The sequence below is a fragment of the Opisthocomus hoazin genome, chromosome 10 (assembly GCF_030867145.1).
Source record: "Opisthocomus hoazin isolate bOpiHoa1 chromosome 10, bOpiHoa1.hap1, whole genome shotgun sequence".
In the NCBI taxonomy this organism is placed as follows: domain Eukaryota; kingdom Metazoa; phylum Chordata; class Aves; order Opisthocomiformes; family Opisthocomidae; genus Opisthocomus; species Opisthocomus hoazin.
In genome coordinates, this window is record NC_134423.1 from 32,227,309 (window position 1) to 32,246,142 (window position 18,834).

The following is an 18,834-nucleotide window of genomic DNA, read 5'->3' on the forward strand; positions in this document are numbered from 1 at the left end:
CTCGGACGCAGAACTCGCAGAAACCCAACCCGCTCCTGGGGGAAGCTCTCAGAGAAGCTGTGGCTGCCCTCTCCCTGGCAGGGTTCAAGGCCAGGTTGGATGGAGCTCTGAGCACCCTGGGCTGGGGGAAGGGGTCCCTGCCTATGGCAGGGGGGATGCTCTTTGAAGGTCCCTTCCAAACTAAATCATCCTGTGATTCTGTGATCTTTCCTTAACGCTCCCCCTCGTGGGAAAGCACTTCCCAAACGCTCCCAGGCTGCTCCTCCTCTCCTCTCCTCTCCAGAAGTCATTCACAGTTAACACATCTTTTGCTTCTGATTTTCTCCTTTTGAAAAGGAAAAAAAAACCCCACCAACAGATTGCTTCTACTTAATAGAAAAAAGTCGGTTTAGATTTAATTTTAAAACTAGCTAGAGACTCTTCCATATGAAGTGTTATCCTCCTTCGGACTGACTTTGTGCAGACGGGCAGCGTTGCCTTGAAGGCAACCTGGACACGATGCAGGACCGCGAGCCTGACGAGCAGTAACCAAAGCAGCAGTTGCGAGGCACAGTCCGAGCGTCACAGTGCAGCCCGGCTCAGCAATCCTAAAGGCTTTGGAAGAAGAGTCGTAGCAGAAGTGCTGGGCTGATGATGACAAGTAGCTACGCAGAATAAATCCTTTATTTTGAACTGAGCTGCTAATTGCATTTACTGAAACTACAATGAGCAACAGTTGCCATCTAACTAATTTATTAAACAGTGGGGAAGAAAAACGTTGCTCTTGTTCTATAGTTCTGCTTCAATGGCATGGCATGGCACAGCGAAACCAGGAACCTTATCGTAGGAAAACACCTCCACCTGCTTTTCATAGAAAAGAAATTATTTTACAGAAGTAGCTACCATTTAATGAGTCTTCTCAACTGAAAAAAAAACCCAAACACCAGAGAAACAAAAAAAAAAACCCAACAGAAAATCTTGCAAAATGCATCTTTTAGGAAGCTTCATGACAGAGCATTCCAGCAGGAGTCTAAATGCACACATTTTAGGTTTTGCCCAAAGCAGGATTTTAAGAAAAACCAAACTGGTCTGTCTTTGTTTTGGAAACAGCACCAAGTTTTCAGTTTCCCCCGTGACCACCAAGCAGCCGGTTCCCTCCACGTTCTGCTGAACGCCCGAGGAAGTGGTCACCGCAGCGTCCCTCATGTCGGCTCACAGCTGATCCCCCTCCACGGCAGCACCCGTCGGAAGCGCTGCTGCAGGACACACGCGCTTCCCTCGGGCTACATTCAGGCAACGAGGGCACAGAGGCCTTTGAAATTTAAGTAAAATTTAATTGAAGCTGAGTAACTGATTTTCCACACACACGCTAGAACTGACAGCTCTGCAGCTGCACGGTAACACATGGAAAAAGGGGATTGTTCTCCCCCCCCGCCTCGTTTTTTCTTTTGCCATAACCCCAGCACTGGAAGCAGGGTGGTGAGGGGCTCTTGTGGGCACAGCTGTGGCATGTCTCAGCATACTGGTTTACACAGGGAAGAATTCCCCCCCCTTTATAATGGGTAGCCTAGCTGGAGTCCATTCAATCATTCCATGCCTTCAGGAAAGCTTTACGTGGCTTATTATTAAAAGGGCTACAAATCCCCGAAATCTCAACAGATGTTTGCATGCAACTCCAAGGATTTCTCACCCTCGAGCCAAAAAAAGCCCGCTAGAGTAATCGCTGTTTCACAGAGGAAGGGCTCCCCAAACCTCTCGTGAACCACTGCCGGGGAGACCGGCAACCCGCCGCCGGGATACCCGAACCACTTACCAGGAGCCCCGGGGCAGGGGCTGGGCGGCAGCAGCCTCGCTCCCTCTGCACGTCCCCCCACCCCGAGGCGCGACGGCAGATCCTGGACGTCACTCCCGCTGAGCCAAGGACGGCCGAGCCAGAAACACCCACCTCATTCTTCAGGGAAAGGCAAATCCCTGGCCCAATCCACAGCTGCAACGGGGAACTCACCCCAGGGAACTTCTCCGGTGAGAAAACAGGTGAGAGCGGGCCACGTGATGGATGCTTCTGGATGGTAAGGTCAGTGAGGGAGCAGCAAAGAGAAGCAGGACAGCGGGAACCGGAGGGGCGAAGGGCTGTGGGGTTCTCTCACCTTCCGCGCTGCGGGTAAGTCGTACGAAAAAGAAGGATCCAAGATCCCGTCCACAGCAAAACCTCACCCTCGGGGTAATCGTGAGGCAAAGCCTCCAGAATCAGGAACACGTACTTCACAGGGAAAAAAGCACAAATATCTCACGGGAATAGCGTCCCAGTAAGAATCCACCTTGGTCTAGTGCAGTCCTCTGGTTCCAAATCATTTTTCTGAATTAATTTCAGCTTTAACGTGTTTATCAACAATGCAGAAGTTGAATGAAACATCCCCTTCTCTAACAGAAATCTACACCTAAGCTTAAAGAAAAAAAAAAAGAAATGTCTGAACTCAGGCAGCAGCATTTCAGTACAAGAATCTGTTTTATTTTTACAGTGCAGCGATTGAAATGATGTAGAAAGTTAACTTGAAAAACTGAATTCATATCACAATGTCTCTCAGAAGGTGATCCATATGTGTTGTTTTTAATCATAAAATATTTCTCTGGGCACCAGAAATTACAAACTCTTAACACTATACACATCACTTTATTTTAGAGACTAATTCATCATAATTTAAATCTATCTTATAAACAATTTCTTTTAAAAAACATGTGGAAGATAAAAAGAACTCAAGTATTAAACTCAAGGCCTTGGTTATTATTATTTTCTTTTTTTTTTTTAAACAAAGCTATTTTAAGAAATGTATCAAAACAATAACTCTGTGGGTATTACAGCTCCTAGTCAGGCTCTGTAACACACTGCTCCACGATTTCACGCAAGTTTGGATTCTCCATCGCAGCTGCTACTCTCTCTTTGTCATTTATTTGCTTGTTGACTGCAAAACATCAATGAAAAGCCAAGTCAGAAGCAGTTTTCAGTGGTACTTCACACGCACTGCATCGGTAACGTGACAAACGCGAGACATCGCACTGCAGCGAGGGCTTCCCCAACCCGTTAAACGGCCAGCTCAAAGAAAATGCGGCTGTGCAGTAACAGCACGTTGTGTCAGTTTTCTTTATCATTTTCTTTTTAGGTAGCAGATATTATTTGCATAATACCCAACATGGTAATTCATACGATCGCTGATGAAGCACTGTACAGGCGGACATTTAAGTTGCATGGCCTAGAATCGGAAGCTTGTGCCAGAAGCAACAAGACAAGGAGAACACGATGGTGCTCAAGAGCCAGCGCTCCAAGGAGAGAGGATTAATCGGAGACTGGGAACCAAGCAAATGAAAGCTCAGTCATAAAAAAACAACCACCAGAAACCAAACTTTTTTGTGACTTTTCTGGTTTAGGAAAAGAACGTAAGGTGCTCTAACGACACGTCTTAAAATCAAGTGTGAAATTCTTGGCAAATTGGTAGTCCAAGTTCTCCCTGTTCAATTTCTAGTCATTTAATCAAAAGAACGGATTTTCACCATACCGAGATATCTAATGCTTAAGAACAAAACAGCCTGGGACACCGCCTGGACAAAGGCTTCGGCAGCTGTTTCAGCCAGGGACTGGCTACAGCTCTGAACGAATTTGGATATCCTGCAAGTTCTACTTTAAACACTGACTGGGAAACAGACATGTTTGTTACGATGATGTTACCACAGCAAGACCAACCAGTCAGGAGGTTCTTCATGTTAATTCTTCAGCAGCACAGTAGCAACTTCTTTGTTATAAACACAACTCAACATGTGCAAGAACTGTGGGGGTTTTTTGTTTGAAAAGCCAAAACAACAACAAGCAGCCTACGTTCGCAGTGCCAGTACAGCTTTGGAAACAGCCTCAACTGCATGTTTCATTTTAAAGCTTTAACAGCGTATCCCCCTCTGAAAAGGCAAGGCGAAGAGAAGGACTTCTCAAAAGAACACAAACGCACAGTCCAAAGCTGCGCTCGTTCACAAGCTCTACTTACTGTCCTCCTCCGTGGAATGTGTACCTTCAGATATGTAGATTTCCAGCTAGAGGAGAGATCATTGCTGTTAGATGCATACCTCAACAGTTCAACATATTCATTACTGGAAGAAAAAAATTGTACCCTACACGTACAACGCATGTAACTCCTACTTCTAAAAGTGTTCACAGACAACGAAAGGGGATCAATGACAAGAGCTGACCATCGACTTCACGGCAACACAACCACCAGACAATCTCCTCCCCCGTTTCAGAGAGGCCCCAGTAATCTTTGTTCAGAATTGTGGAGGCCTTCATTCCTCACTGACATCAGCTGCTCTTGTCAAAGTTCACTGCGGGTAAGCTGCTGGAAACAGTGGAGAGCTGGCACTACTTTCTCAACAAGCTCTCTGCAGGCCGCAATTCAGGAACAATTTGCTTAAAAGCCATCAGAATTGCAAGCGGCACTTTCACACGCTAAGCACTCTTGAAAAGACATCCTTAGGAAGAGATTCCTTGTCAGATCTTCCTAAGCAGCCCCACTCAGTGAGGAGAATCCCAGATATTCTATCTGAATGGCAGCGTAACGCAGTATGGATTTCCTGCAGGGGAACAGATTATTAGACTAGAATCTAATCAGACCCAAATCACCTTCGTGCATTTAACAAGCCTGGGAAAAACAACAATAAAACAACCCTTACACACCCTGAACTGCAAGGAGATCTCATGAAACTGATGTACCAGTGAAAACCAAGGAAACAAACCCCATGTCTTTCATCTCATCTCGCTGAAGCTAAACCTATGTGTGACCACGTGTCCAGCACAACAATTCACTGTCTGCCCCATTTTCCAGAAACACAAGTCTCACTTTACACTGTTCAGCTGGAAAGATGAAGCTAGCAACTATAAAAACAAAACAACAACAAAAAAAATCAACACCAGAAAGCCTCAGCTAACAAATTTATACTTTAAATTATTTCAGGCAAGTTTCTAAAGGTCTATAAAAGACTGTGTTTGTCATTAAAGGTCTACTCTTAGCTCCTGCAAAGACCCAAACAGCTGTCTGTAAGGGTGTATTAACCCCGTTTTCTACAGTTTCTTACACTGCAGCAGCACAGCCAGGGCTGGCCCCTCTTAGGGACAGTCTGTTGACCCACGTCAGGACCGTCTGCCGTCTCTACAACAGTTCCTAAGTCACAGGTCAGAGAGATGCCCTCAGTACAGTGTCAGTTTTGAATTCTGCAGCTCTTCTGAACTCCAGTGAACCTGTTCTGAAGTTTGTACTTCCTAGACGACGCCTACCTAAAGGTGTGGAACTGCCCTTAACGGCTTTCTGACGACAGAGTAGCGCTCTCGCTTCCCAGGCTGCTCGCTCACAGAGCATCGGTCCACTGGAGACAACCCTCAGATATTCCAAACGCACCAGCAGAGTCGGTAACTATTCATGTTTTATATTTATGATTATTAGATATCTTGAAATACTGCAGAGGGCCAAAGCCATTTTCCCCAAGGCAAGAGTACTGCTTCAGTTCTTTGTAACACAGGACTTTAAAACACCCTCTCCTCCACCAAGCAAGAACCCGGTGACATCTGGTGAGGAAACCCCTTGAACCACAGTGGATTTCAGAGATTCAGCAATAAACGGTCTCTTGTGAAGCAAAGAAGAACCACAGTTATTCACAGATCCCTCCAGGTCCCACACCGTACTGCAGTACTCGCTGCCTCCACAGGCAAGTGCCAATCTTTAAAGAGCCCCCATCCTCAACCACAGCTTGCAAGTGGCTTGACCCTGCCGCGTGCACTCTTTTAAAGAGAACTTGGCATATGTTCATAGTTTAAAGCAAGCTCCAGAACAGATACCTTACCTTATGTCTAAAAGGCAAACATCTCTGAAGTTTTATTCTTAAACAAAGGCCTGTTTAAAGAAAACAGATATGAGATTTTATTGTAAAATGCCAGGTTTGAGGTGCATGTTCAGAGAATCCATATTTAACAATCAAAACCCACCAGTGTAACCGACAAGCTTCTCCTTTTGTGTTCTGAGCAGCACAAGCCACAAAGGAGACCATGTAACTTCTGGTTTGGCCCTCTGGACTTGGCTTCTCAGTCAGGCTTGCTCATACCTGCCTTACAAGCTCAGGCGGTCTCTGAACACCTCCTAGTAACACTAAGTACAGACAAATTCTTCCATTTCCAGCTTTCTTTGATATTTTTGATAGAGCTTCCCAGCTGTCACTGTGGCTGCATCTACACTGAGAAGAATGCTTGTTTTGTTTTCTAACATCTATTAAAAAAATCCAACAGAAATTGCTTGAGGAACACAAGCTTGGAATGACCTGGGGGCAATTCAAGCGCGTAACTTCACTATTTAACGCCCAACGTACAGCCTGGGCGGAGGAGTGCTGCCGTTCCCCTTGGGAGCTGGCTCCAAGCCTGGGGACACCCCTACCACTGGCCCACTGCAGTCTCCCCACAAGGCCCGGCTTTGCAATGAGCTGCGCACGGACAAAGCCACACCGCAGCCCCAGTTTGTCCTGGGGCTCAGCCAGGGGAGAGCAGCTCTGCGGAGAGGGACCTGGGTGTCCTGGTGGACGACAGGTTAACCATGAGCCAGCAGTGTGCCCTGGCTGCCAAGAAAGCCAATGGGATCCTGGGGTGCATCAAGAAGAGTGTGGCCAGCAGGACGAGGGAGGTTCTCCTTCCCCTCTGCTCTGCCCTGGGGAGGCCTCATCTGGAGTACTGTGTCCAGTGCTGGGCTCCCCAGTTCAAGAAAGATGAGGAGCTACTGGACAGAGTCCAGCGGAGGGCTACGAGGATGAGGAGGGGACTGGAGCATCTCTCCTACGAGGAGAGGCTGAGGGAGCTGGGCATGTTCAGCCTGGAGAAGAGAAGGCTGCGAGGGGACCTCAGAAATGCTTATAAATATCTGCAGGGTGGGTGTCAGGAGGATGGGGCCAAGCTCTTTTCAGTGGTGCCCAGCGACAGGACAAGGGGCAACGGGCACAAACTGAAGCAGAGGAAGCTCCAGCTGAACCCGAGGAAGAACTTCTTCCCTCTGAGGGTGCCGGAGCCCTGGCCCAGGCTGCCCAGGGAGGCTGTGGAGTCTCCTTCTCTGGAGATATTCCAGCCCCGCCTGGACAAGGTCCTGTGCAGCCTGCTCTGGGTGACCCTGCTTCGGCAGGAGGGCTGGACTAGATGACCCACAGAGGTCCCTTCCAACCCCTACTATTCTGTGATTCTGTGATTCCGTAACAGCAACAGCAAATACTCCCCAGCAGAACTTCCAGCCTAGAGTACTCTGTACTGATAAGGAAGTCTGGAAAAAAAACCCCGCAGCACTGCTTCCTGCCGACATTCTTACAGCTACCACCCCACTACCTAGAACAGTTACCTACCCCTGTCTGTAACAGCACGAGGAACTGTGCTTCAGAGGCCACACAACACTGAGAACGACTGCGCAGTCAAACCGGTATCAGAGACCTGGCTGAGTTTTTTAAGTGCTGAGAACACGATTAGCACAGAGTTTAAGATTTTACATGTACATCATTGATCCTCGGGTCTGAGCATTAACCCTCCGACATTCCTAACAGGGTCAACCTATTAATAAATTATTAGTCTGGCATGCTAATGCTTTACTATTTATACTTTACTTTCCACATAAACCTGAAAAGGTTTGTTTGGGCATAAATACATATACTTCTTCATTAAATTAAAGACTTACTGTCCCTTAAATCTTTAAAATAGACTGAGAAATCTTCGTATCGATATGTAATGGTAAGAGTCGCTAATATTGGTACATTTAAATCATTTCAGAGATCTCAGACGCTGCTTTTCAGATGTGATCTCGCCACAAATAATGAGGAAGAAAAAAAGCAAAATAAGCCAGTGTGGATTCTCATTAATTGCTTTCAAACTCCTAACAGTCCAGAATTTTTTTGTATTCTTGGATTGCATGTGGGGTTTTTTGTACCTGTGTGGGAATGGAGAACAGTCCATAAGGTAAGGGAAAGATAAGGGAAAGTTTTCACATTTTTTTTAAATTTAAGAGCTGACAAAATCTTCAGTTTAACGTTACTAAAATAATTTGGAAAATATAAAGAAGGAATTCTGTTCCACTTCCCAGTAGATTTTTGAGAGCTTCTCTTTGAAGAGTTTCCTTAACTTGACAAAAACAGCACATATTTCCCATATTTCCTCTGGTTTTTGTTCGTCTGTATTACTAGCAGGGTTCTCAAGATGAAATTCCTGGTCAAAGTGCTGGCACAGCAATACCGAATTTTCACTAAGACTGAAAACCTAGAATTAACTTTACGCTCATTGTTACCGATTTAACGAAACAGAAATCTTACCAATGAGAGTAGCCAACGAGCAATGAGGTACTGTTGGTGTAAACCTGATGATAACCAGATACTCATCTTCACCTATCTCATGCACTTCAACGCAGCTTTCTGTTACCACTTCCAGTTCTTCTAAAGTATTAGGTTTCTCCGGGTCCCGGATAGTACGGATTATATCTAAAGAGGAAGACAAGTGACCAACAATGAAGTAGCTTTCCTGAATTTAATAGAAGGTACTTTTATTAGAAGCCATCTTCCCAGCGTTATTTTGCTCCTCTTCAGAAAGGGCAGAGCTGTAAATGTCAGTGATCCATTACCTCATGAGTAGCTTCGGAACTGGGGAAACGGAGGCATTGGTTATTCATTGTGCACGTATTGTCCACATTCCAGTTCTAAATTTGCTACTATTTTTACAATCCCATTATAATGAATCAAAATCAAAACACGCCTATTAGAGGATATGAATTACCTTTGGAACTACAGGTCATTTAATATTAGCCTCTCCAAAAGATACACCCAGAGGTAGTATTTCAGACAGGTTTGCTTGCCTTTCAGGTTTTTCAAAACCTAACTTATTACCAAGACAAGCCAGGTTTCCTTCTCATCTTCTCTCCACCTCCCAGCCTGGGCCTCACAGATAAGATCCTGAAGCCATTTTAAAGAAAGCCAACACAAAAATAATGCACTAATCCGTGTTTATCTGTATCAATGGTCACTTCCTCAGCTTGTAAAATGTGGAGATCAACTAGTTTTAATACACCTGCACAGAAAATGAGAAGCGGCATTGCCTTTTATAGAAGCACATGGATTAGCTTAAGGAGATTTCATCATCCAATGAAACAGAATTACATTGATTGTTGCTTTATCCATAGAGCAGATTTTAAAGTAATATTCAAAAGCTACAATACTCGATCATAGGGCACCAAAAAATAATGCACAAGAGAGTATATGAATTCAGTAAATTCCCTCAGAGCCTGAAAAAATAATTCTCTGCATTTCAATGTTTGCTGAGTAATGCAGCATAGAAGGAAAGGCAATGGGATCTCTAGCCTGTTCACATCTGTGCCACGTACACGGCCTCACGTGAAGACACCGATTTTGACAGTGAAGGCCAAACCTAGCAAGTTCCCAGCTGTCACCTCTCACTTGCTTCTGCCTTGCATGCAGCTGTTTGCCCCTTAGAAACACAAGTACAAGCACTCCTGGTATAACTCTGGTAACTAAAGGGATACAGGTTAAGATCACTTTAAAAAAACAGGTTTAAAAAGAGAGAGCAGGGGAGTCTTTTTAGCTAGCTGCAGTGATTTTCTTTTCAGTGTGGCCCTACCAATAGCTTTACTACAATACCTAACGGCGTTGCAAAAGCAAACGCGACACCAGCCTTCACTCTGGCAAATTCCTTCAGTCTGTCTTCAGGTACAAACAGACCCACTCACTTCCAGTGCTTCCAGTGCATTCCTGCCGCTCAGCTGCCAGCCCCAGCCTCTCAGCAGGCATCACGGGCACCCTACAACATGGCACGAGTGTCCCTACATTGTTTCCAGGCAGGAAGGAAGCAGGCAGCCAGCGGGCAGGAACGGGGTAGTTCAGGTCTGTCTGGACTCCATCCGCCTGAAGTCAGCGATATACCCTGAGCTCTCGGACCTGTGAGGGAGGAGCAGACTTGTATTTGCACAGCTGTATAAGCTTTCACTCTGGGCACTCACCTCATCTTCTGAGAACCTCTCACCCTCCTGCAAGGGCGACTCAAAGTGCCCTCAAAACCTAGGTAATCCTCTCAGCAGGGCTGGGAAGCACTCGCTGTCCAAAGCAAGCTGTCATCACTCACACAATAAAACAAAACTTGGAATGAATGAGAGAACTGAGCCCCGTTCCCTAATTTCCAGGGAAGCAGGCAATGGCTTGCATCATTCCGAGGCCCCCAGGCTCTGCTCCTCTGCCTACATCAGAGGGATGTGATGCTGCTGAATTAAACACCTAGAAGACACTGTAGGTGCCACAAGGCTATCTGTTCTGTGCTCCCAAGGCACCGATAACTGTCCCCTCCGTTACATTAAGGATCATGACGGCAACAGGCAAACAAACTGACTAGCTTTGTTAGAATATTTACCTGCAAACAGATTAACAGTCTCATTTGTCAGACCAATACAAAGTATTTTCACCTTTTTTCCATCGTTCTGGCTCTAGTTACCACTTTTTGCTTGAAGCCTTAGCCAGCCGCTGAAGTCTGGCCACACAAACCATCTCAATGGAACAGGAAGACTACTTACAGAAAATGGTTTTGATCCTGCAACATCCAACCCCATTTGATTTTAAGCAGGGGAATTCTCACTGAAATGACTTTTGAGGTTTTAACCATAAGAACAGAACAGAGTAGTTCAGTTGGAAGGGACCTACAACGATCGTCCGGTCCAACTGAAACTACTTCATATACACGTACACCAGAAGTATCTTCACATACACATTCCCTTGTAATTTCTGACACATTTCTTCCTCTGTTTTAAAATTTTATCCTCTTTCTATGTGAAAAGGCCCGCTCAAAGCAGAGATCAATGACTTCACCAAGCAGGGGGAGGAACAGGAAAGTTGATTTAGTTCAGCGGTACTGCATCGATGTCTCCGGTCTTTTAAACCTAATTTTACACAGACAGATGCTTCAGTTCCGCAAAGCTCACGCACAAACGTAACCCTATGGATGCACCCAAATCAAGAGGACTGCTGACGTGCCTAAGGTTCCTAACTTAAATGATTAGTTAGAAACACTGATATTTTAAATTACCTGTATTAAACGTAACTCAAGTTTTAAAACTGGGTTTGCTTGCCACTGTTTGCTCTTTTATTCTTTTTAGGTAAAAGTGTGTACAGCGCTGCCTAAAACCATCACGCTGCTCCTAACTGCCTACAGAATACGGGCGCCTTGAAGCCTGACAACGTGTTTAGAATCCTCCAAGCTCCTACACGCAGCCTTCCCAGAGGTGAAACCTCTCCGTACCTTACAAAAAGACCCGAGTCATTCCGCAGCCGAGCTCTCCACTGGGCTGGACTTGGCTGGAGTGTCCGGCCGACCCTTCCGGAACACCTCGCCATCCCAGGTGCGGCCAGCTCCCGGCGATGAGACACCACGGTGACTGCCCGGTGCGGGGACGGGGCAAGCCCAGCAGCACGGCCCACCAGCCGAGCGCGGGGTGGGGACGCTTCCCTCAGGGTGCCCCGGCTCAGGACCCTGACAGGGACCCCGGCCCACCCCAAGGCCGCAGCACCCGGACGCGGCCCGGGGAAAGCCAGCAGCGGCCCAGCCAGGCCCTCACCCTTCCAGCGGCCCAAGGGCAGCCCCTCCGCGCCCCACACCCGCAGCGCTGCTCCCAAATCCTCGAGCAAACCCAGTTTCCCTTCCCTTCCGCCCCGCTTCGAGCGCTCCCACCCACCCAAGCGCCGGGCCCCCCGCGGGCGCAGCGGCCCCCAGGGCCCCTCACGGCCCTCGCGCCCTCCCCTCACGGCGACCCTCGAACCCGCCGCCGCTCACCGTAAACCTCGAGCGCCTTGTCCTGCTCCATGGCCTGGTTCCGCGGGTCATGGCAGCCCCTACGCAGCCCTGAGTACCGCAGCACCCTGCTCAGCGTGTGCGACAGCAGCCCCAGCACCAGCGACATCCTCCCGCTCCGCCATGGGAGAACGCGGAACGGACCCTGCCGGCCACCGTCCGCCCGCCCGCCGAGCGGGGATGGGCCGAGCGGGGCGGGGCCAGGTTGCTGAGGGATTGTGGGAGGAGTCGTGCCACGGAGGCTCCACCCAGGGGGCGTGGCGGGGGCATGATTAGTCTTTCCCTCAGCTAAGGGCGGCTGTTTCGCGGGGGTCTCACAGCGCTGCCCGGGGTCTCTGAGCCCGGTAGCCCGGGGGGGCTCAGCGACCCCGGGCAGCGCTGTCGGTTCTGCCTGGGCACCTTGGTGTAACGGGGACTACAGCTCCCAGCTCGCATTGCGTCCCCCCACCCGCCGGCACTGGGCCGCGGAGCCTGCTGGGAGTTGTAGTCCCACCGCGGCACTGGTCAGCGCTGTCAGCTGACCGGAAGGAAAGGCTGCCCCGTCCAAGATGGCGGCGGGCTGGCGCGGGGGGGCTTGGTAGGCCGGAGTTGGCGGCTTTCTCTGAGGAGAATGGAGGGGGCGAAGTGGGAGCTGCGCGTACTGCTGGCGTCCCTCTCCGGGGAAGCGCAGCGATCCCTGCGGGACGCAGCCTGGGTCCGGCTCAGCAGGGGTCAGGACGCTCTGGGCAGCCTCCTGGTCCCTGGTGGGATCTACCTGGAGTCCCTGGTGCCGGGCGGAGGAGGCCGGGCCCGGGGCAGCGTCCTCCCGGGAGCCTGGGCTGAGTAAGTGGCAGGGGGCGAGCAGGGGGAAGGGGACGCCCGGGGAGGGGGGGTTACCCGACGCCGCTCTGCTGCGGTGAGGGGCGCCGGGGGGACCCCGGGGCGGAGGGAGCAGCCCTGCGCAGGCGGGGACGGGCCCTGGGAGCTGCAGGAGGCTGAGGGGGACGTTCGAACCCTGCCTTGAAATGGGGTGCCCTCCACTTAAACTCCCGTTGCTGGAGGGGATGTTGATTTAGATCTGTTCATTTAGTTGTGGGTGTATTCATTGCAGTAGATCAAAAAAAAAAAGAAGAAAATTTGCCTGGTTTTGTCGAGTTGCTGTCTTAAAATTTAATAGTGCCCTGATAGCTTGACTTCCTTGTCTGCTGGTCGGGGCAAGCTCTCGTGGGTGTCACTCAGCGATCACAAGATGTTTTTAGTCTGCTTTAGTAGCTTTTAATGCTGAGTCAAAACCACAGTCACATTGCAATTCTAAACGCCTGCGGTGTCAAGTGGTACTAATGCTGCTCGTGTTTCACCCTGCACCACCCTAAGCGGCCCTTGAGCTGTTTCCTCTTCACCTGCTCCCCTCTCCCTGCAACGCCTGAAGAGTTTCTCAGCCTGAGCAATGAGGAGGCAAAACAAATGGAAATGGGCAATATGCTCTGCTTCTCCCTAGCTGGCAGTGCTGGTTTTCCTGCTCCTAGAAGCCCTGAAGCAGAGCATCAGCATGTGGCGTGTGTCATGGATAACTAAAGGAAAGAAACACACAACGACAGAAAAACCCTGTATACCTGAGCAGAAGAGCAGTAGGGGGCTTCCTCAAGCGCTGTGTTGCCTTGCAGTCCCTGCTAAGGATTAATTATGTTCTGGTATTGGGAGGGGAGGGGTTGGCAGCAGAATTTTTACTCCAACAGATTAAAATTGCACAGTCCATCATTAGCACTCTTCCATAACTGGTCAGTGTATGAAATGTGGACAGAGAATAAGGTCAATAAACATACTGCATGTTGTATCTTCAGCTTCGTGTGGGATAATACAGAAGATGATGGTCTGCAAGCAGGCAAGACAAAAATACTGGCTCTTAGTAAAAGTCATGAACTGTTTGTCTATGAATTCACGCTAGAAGATGGAAAATACAACCCGATTTCCCTGCACAGGTGTAAGGAAGATACACTTAAAAAGCTCCTTGAAGTTAAAAACATTAGTGAGTAAATTTCAATATGTATTCCATATTTGAAATTATTATAGGTCTAATCCTGCTTCGCCTGGTGAAAGAGATCAGCACAGTAGGACTGAATGCCAGGGAGGTGTCAGTTACTTCCACACTGATTTAGAGTGATCAGTAACAGGATTCATGAACTTGAAAAACAGTAGTGATGTCCTGCATTCAAAGGTGACACTGTTAAGGGGACTGAAACTGTTGTAGGGTAAGGAGTTTGGATGATCCAAGGTTAAAAATAGTCTTTAATAAAACATATTCATGCAACCATGCTATCTCAAACTTTCCCTTTAGTATTGGAACTGATGGGAAGAAATCATAGAGATAGGGTGCCTCACTAAGCCTGCAAAGACTAATGATGTGTTTAGCCTGATGTTCTGTGATTAGCAAACAGTGTACGGTTACAATGCACAGTCCTTGCAGGACCGAGACCTGTCATACTTCACATGTTCTTAAACTGTTTCCATTGCTGAAGTGTTTTTTATTTCCAGAGACTGTAGTTTTTATTTTCAGCGTTGACTGAAATACTATTTTGTGATGATGATTTTTTGTGTTCTTCGTAGTATTGTCCACTTAAAAAGCCTGCGCTGTGTTAGTTAGGAAGCTGTTCTAAAATCAGCGCACCTGACGTAAAAAGTGAGATTTAAGAAAACCAAGCTCCCCCCTCCCCAGTCCAGCTTTTATTAAGATGGTAGCAGAGGCAATGAGTTTGGGCTGTCATTTTCTTGAGATACCTTCACAAATCAAAACTATAATCCTAAAATATCTTTAAATTTACAGGTCTGTCTTCAATTTTCTCTTTGAGGATACTGTCTTTTCAAAACAACAAATGTATACTTCTGCTCAATAAGTCTGTTGTCGTGCATCTTACCTTTGCTGGAGGAGACTCACCCTTAGAGACATGCAACTGCTTTACCCTTGATTTGTCTCCGCAAGTTTTGGGAAGAGTAACAGATACACAGTTCTGCAGAGGGATCCTGTTTGTGCTAGACAGTTCTGGCTGGATTTGTATCCTTTGCAGTAGAGACTGGCTCTCAGCCTTAATGATGTGGAAGAACAAAGTAATTTTTGTTTTCTGTCAGGGTTAAAAGCAGAAATTTCTTGAAAGAAATAGAAGTGTCTGTTTTGACAGAAATTTTTAGAAATCTGTTTCACGCTGGAGTAATGGTTTTCAGCGTTTTCAATATGTGGGTCTCTGTATACAGGCTTACGTCTGTCAGTAGCCTCTCTTTTCTTAATTAGATCCATTAGAAATTGCCTACAGATACTCAGGGAGTCACAGCTTGGAAACCAGAGAGCTGTCTTCTGTGCTCCAAAGAACAGGAGCTCAGACCTGGCAGACTCTTTCGCAAGGTGCTCGACTTTAACCTATGCTTTGTCAATTTTTTCTGACTTGTACATAAAAAAATGTGATAAAGTCAGGTTACTTTTCCTCCTAATTATGTAATTCTCGATCTATATTTGTCCCGGTTCACTTGTAAGTATTAACTAACTCTTTCGAGATGGCACCGTTTGCGTGTTTGTACAGCACCTACCGCAGTTCACCTCTGATCCGAGGTGAGCTTAGCGTGCTCTTGTGAAACAAACAATTACCAATGTTTGGTTGTGCAGAGACTGGCTTTGAGCACAAAGTTAGCAGGAATTGACCGTCTTCCCCTTCTACATAATTTCTTTGTTGGACAGTCTGTTTTCTTTGATGCTGCTAAAGATGTATTTGACTCTTCTGATGGTGCAAATCTAGCGAATGTCAGCGTAGCCCTCTGCCAGGGAGACGTGCGGGATGAGGACAGGGGTCCAGCCGCCACGTCGCCGCTCACTGCGGTGAAAGTGTCGCGTGATCTCAGTGTTGCTGTGATCCTCAGTTCTTCCAGCTGTGCCATCTCTGTGGATCTAAACATGTACTTCAGGTACGTTTGCAGCAGAATTCCCAAATGAAAGTTTTGCGTACAACTAACATTAAAAAGTGCCTACTCTTGGTCCTGTAGTAGCTGAGGTGCTGTCAGCTTTTTATTTGGAGTGTGGGCTCTGTGATAGAGTGGAAATGTCATAGTTGTTTAAAGAATGCCCATTAATATTTGCTGCAGTTTGTGCTCTGTCACTTTAACAAATAGAAACCCTTTGTATTGGACTTGATATTTTTTCTGGGAAGGTTACGGTACATGCTGTCAATGCTAGTGGTGGTTGGTAGCACCTTCTAGAAACACTGTAGGGTATGGGATTGTTAAACTGTGCTGATACACCTTTACTGGTTTTGCTTGATAAATTAGGACTAGATTGTAATGTAGAGGTGTTGTCCACCTCAAAGGAAACAGCATCAGGTTTCAATGGCTCACCTGGATACGTTTTTGTGGATACTGTTAATCTGAGAGAAAACTGCTTCTCTGATGGCTCCTGCAGGAGTTAAACATGAAAGAAGTATCTTAAATCATCTGTGAGGGAGGTGAAATTAAAGATTTATTTCTTTACAGACAGTTCCCAGAGCATTTGCTCTGTAAGAGAGATCCCGAAAGTCTTCCACTGAAGCCTCCTGAAGGACTTGATGAGGACGACCTTGCTAGTTCTGACTATAGCATGGAGCGTCTGTCATTGCCTTTCCGCACTGACAGGTACATAATACAGTTACTTTCTGGAACAGGCTGGGTTCTGCCTCCTTTAGATCATTGATCAATAAATGCTGTTTTGTTTAGGTTTTTTTTTAATTGTGGCTGTGGCAAGGAAAATCAGCTCATTCTGCTTTAAATCTTTCGAATGCTAGGAGGATGTTAGGAAATGGGCTGAGACAACTTTACTAAGTCATCGAACAGCTTCCGAATAGTAATTGCTGTTTAGGGTGTTAACTTTGATTTGAACTGGTATTGACAGATTTTTGTGTTCGAAGTACTTTGCAGTTTGTTGCATGTTTAGCACAGATGAGTGCAGGTGCACTTCAAAATACTTTGTGCTCATGTATAACATTTTAATCCTGTTGTGACCCTTAGCATTAGAAGTGTTAATACTAATAAAATATGTGAATTCTAACTTGACCTAGATGTAATAAATACTAAATTCTGGAATTAATTTCGTTCTACTTTTTTTTGATTGATGGAGCATTTTCTATGAGGAAAAGAAAATTTTGTGTGAAAAATGCTCAGCTTCATGGACGTGTCAGCTTGAAGCTTTGATCATTCAGTTGGGCTGCAAACAGTATTTAAATAGAAATAAACAGGACATGTTAATGTTAAAATGCAAGATGCTGGATGCAATATATAAGCTTAAAATGCATATTATTTAGCTGAAGAAACTGTAACAATGCATGTATCTTTATTGTTCTGTGAGTAATACCTGGTATTCATTCTTCACCCCAGGTCCTGGAAGGCACACTTATCCTCACTGTCTGATACAATAAGGAGAAGACGACCAGGTTCTCCAGATGTGGTGAATGACTTGAATTTACCGTGGTATCAGTTTTTTACCCATCTTGAAGATCATGATCCTGAAATCTATGAAAATTCGGAGAATATGCTGGCTTTTGTTCCACGGGCTGTTACGTGGCCCCCCTCCAAACCGTTACAAAGCGATGGTACGAACCTCGGTGGTGCAAGACAGCAGTGGAAGCAAATCCCCAGAGAAGCACCACAAGAAGTGGTGAGACTGGAGTGTAAACTGGTGACTGGAGTCAAAGCCGTGTTTGCAGTATTAACAAATGACAGAGGATTGACTCTTGCTCTCTGGGATTTTGAGTCGCAAGACGTGACCTATTACCCCTGTGGCAAACAGAGCGTTTATGTGGATTGCAGTGAAGAGACTCCGTTATGCCTCCTGCTGACAGGTGAGGGGTTTTTACAGAATTCTTCTGGTGTAGCCTGTTCTTGTAGTGCTCTGCTTTCCCGTGGCTGCTGTTGTCGAACTCCTGGTGCGTTCTTGCTGAGGTGAAATCCAGATGGAGCCATGGCAGCTTTGTGTCATTGTTTAAGAGAGGCAGTAGACAGAAGTGTTGCTGCATAGCCACTTGCTTATATATTTTTAATTATGCTTCTTTTATTTAGAGCGTGGTCTTTCCTTAATTCTATTTGGTTTAACTCAAGAAGAGTTTTTGAATAGATTGATGATCTATGGCAGCGCCGGAGTCGTGGATTCTGTTTGTTATCTCAACGGATGGGAGCGATGTTCAATTCCAATGCACGCACTGGAGGTAAAGAAATCCGTCTCATGTTTTACAGATAACAAAAGTACTTCTAAAGTAATGAATGGAGTTTAGCAATGTTAATGGTGTTTTTAGACAATTAAGAGTATACCTCAGTAGCCTAGGGGCACAAAGTAGTGGTTCAGTTATTAAATAAACAGTAAAAAACCTGAGTAGCTTATATGAGTCACCCAAAAAAAAGAAATACAGCAACAAAGTTAACACACATTTTAAAAAAAAAAGATTTTTTAAACTAAGCAGTGCTCAGAACTCCCTCTTAATTGGACTCAAAAGCGTTTTGCCATTCTGCAGCAGTTTTTGTCCTCTTGCAAAATGTCTAATATTAAATCCTTGGAACTAGATTTTCGTTTTTATCATACCGCTCTTGTAAAGCCAAGAGGAGAACTTAAAGCTACGAAATGTTGCTTGGGATCCCTTAACAATAGATGATTAAATGATTTTAATGTACCACACCACAAAACAAATTTGCTTGTGTCTCTACAGTGTTCCAGTGCTCTAGTTCTACTTTTAGATGACAGAGATCCTGCTTTTAAAGAAAATATTGTTCCAGAAGTCTGGGACTCTGCAGCAGTCTGCCCACCCCATCATTCAGCACGCTGTCACTCTCTGTTTTCAGTTGTGTTCAGAGGGCGGGAGCTGAAGTGAAGACATTTGGTTGGATTTTTTGGTTTTTTTTGAAGAGTGTGATGGAAAGTGAATTGATGGGGCCAGGGTCACAGCAATTTTTAGATGTTGTAAGCTTATTCAAAGTCCTGATTCTCACAG

The 18,834-nt window shown here is 46.3% G+C and overlaps 2 protein-coding genes across 3 annotated transcripts in view; one reads left to right on the forward strand and one right to left on the reverse strand.

Annotated features, from left to right (window-relative positions):
• Nucleotides 1–2,466: 2,466 nt before the first annotated feature.
• CIAO2A (cytosolic iron-sulfur assembly component 2A) lies at nucleotides 2,467–12,057 on the reverse strand. The gene is made up of 5 exons (XM_075431982.1): nucleotides 11,849–12,057; nucleotides 8,338–8,502; nucleotides 5,854–5,903; nucleotides 4,011–4,056; nucleotides 2,467–2,939 (listed from the first exon to the last, which is right to left on the reverse strand). The coding sequence occupies exons 1-5, from the start codon at nucleotides 11,973–11,975 to the stop codon at nucleotides 2,842–2,844; spliced, it is 486 nt and encodes a 161-aa protein (XP_075288097.1). The 5' UTR covers nucleotides 11,976–12,057; the 3' UTR covers nucleotides 2,467–2,841.
• Nucleotides 12,058–12,423: 366 nt separating this feature from the next.
• Nucleotides 12,424–18,834, forward strand: part of SPG11 (SPG11 vesicle trafficking associated, spatacsin) — a 34,889-nt gene continuing 28,478 nt past the window's right edge. For both annotated transcript variants that reach the window (XM_075432145.1, XM_075432146.1), the window contains exons 1-7: nucleotides 12,424–12,688; nucleotides 13,687–13,871; nucleotides 14,667–14,894; nucleotides 15,595–15,793; nucleotides 16,355–16,492; nucleotides 17,231–17,694; nucleotides 17,912–18,057. In XM_075432145.1, coding sequence (XP_075288260.1) covers nucleotides 12,477–12,688; nucleotides 13,687–13,871; nucleotides 14,667–14,894; nucleotides 15,595–15,793; nucleotides 16,355–16,492; nucleotides 17,231–17,694; nucleotides 17,912–18,057 — 1,572 coding nt within the window. In that variant the 5' untranslated portion in view covers nucleotides 12,424–12,476. The remainder of the gene's footprint in view (nucleotides 12,689–13,686; nucleotides 13,872–14,666; nucleotides 14,895–15,594; nucleotides 15,794–16,354; nucleotides 16,493–17,230; nucleotides 17,695–17,911; nucleotides 18,058–18,834) is intronic.

Coding starts and splice junctions, on each gene's coding strand:
- CIAO2A (XM_075431982.1), bottom strand. CDS start 11,975: ATGTCGCTGGTGCTGGGGCTGCTGTCGCACACGCTGAGCAGGGTGCTG. Junction 8,503..11,848: donor CAAGGCGCTCGAGGTTTACG/GTGAGCGGCGGC, acceptor CTTCCTCTTTAG/ATATAATCCGTACTATCCGG. Junction 2,940..4,010: donor ACATTCCACGGAGGAGGACA/GTAAGTAGAGCT, acceptor GATGTTTTGCAG/TCAACAAGCAAATAAATGAC.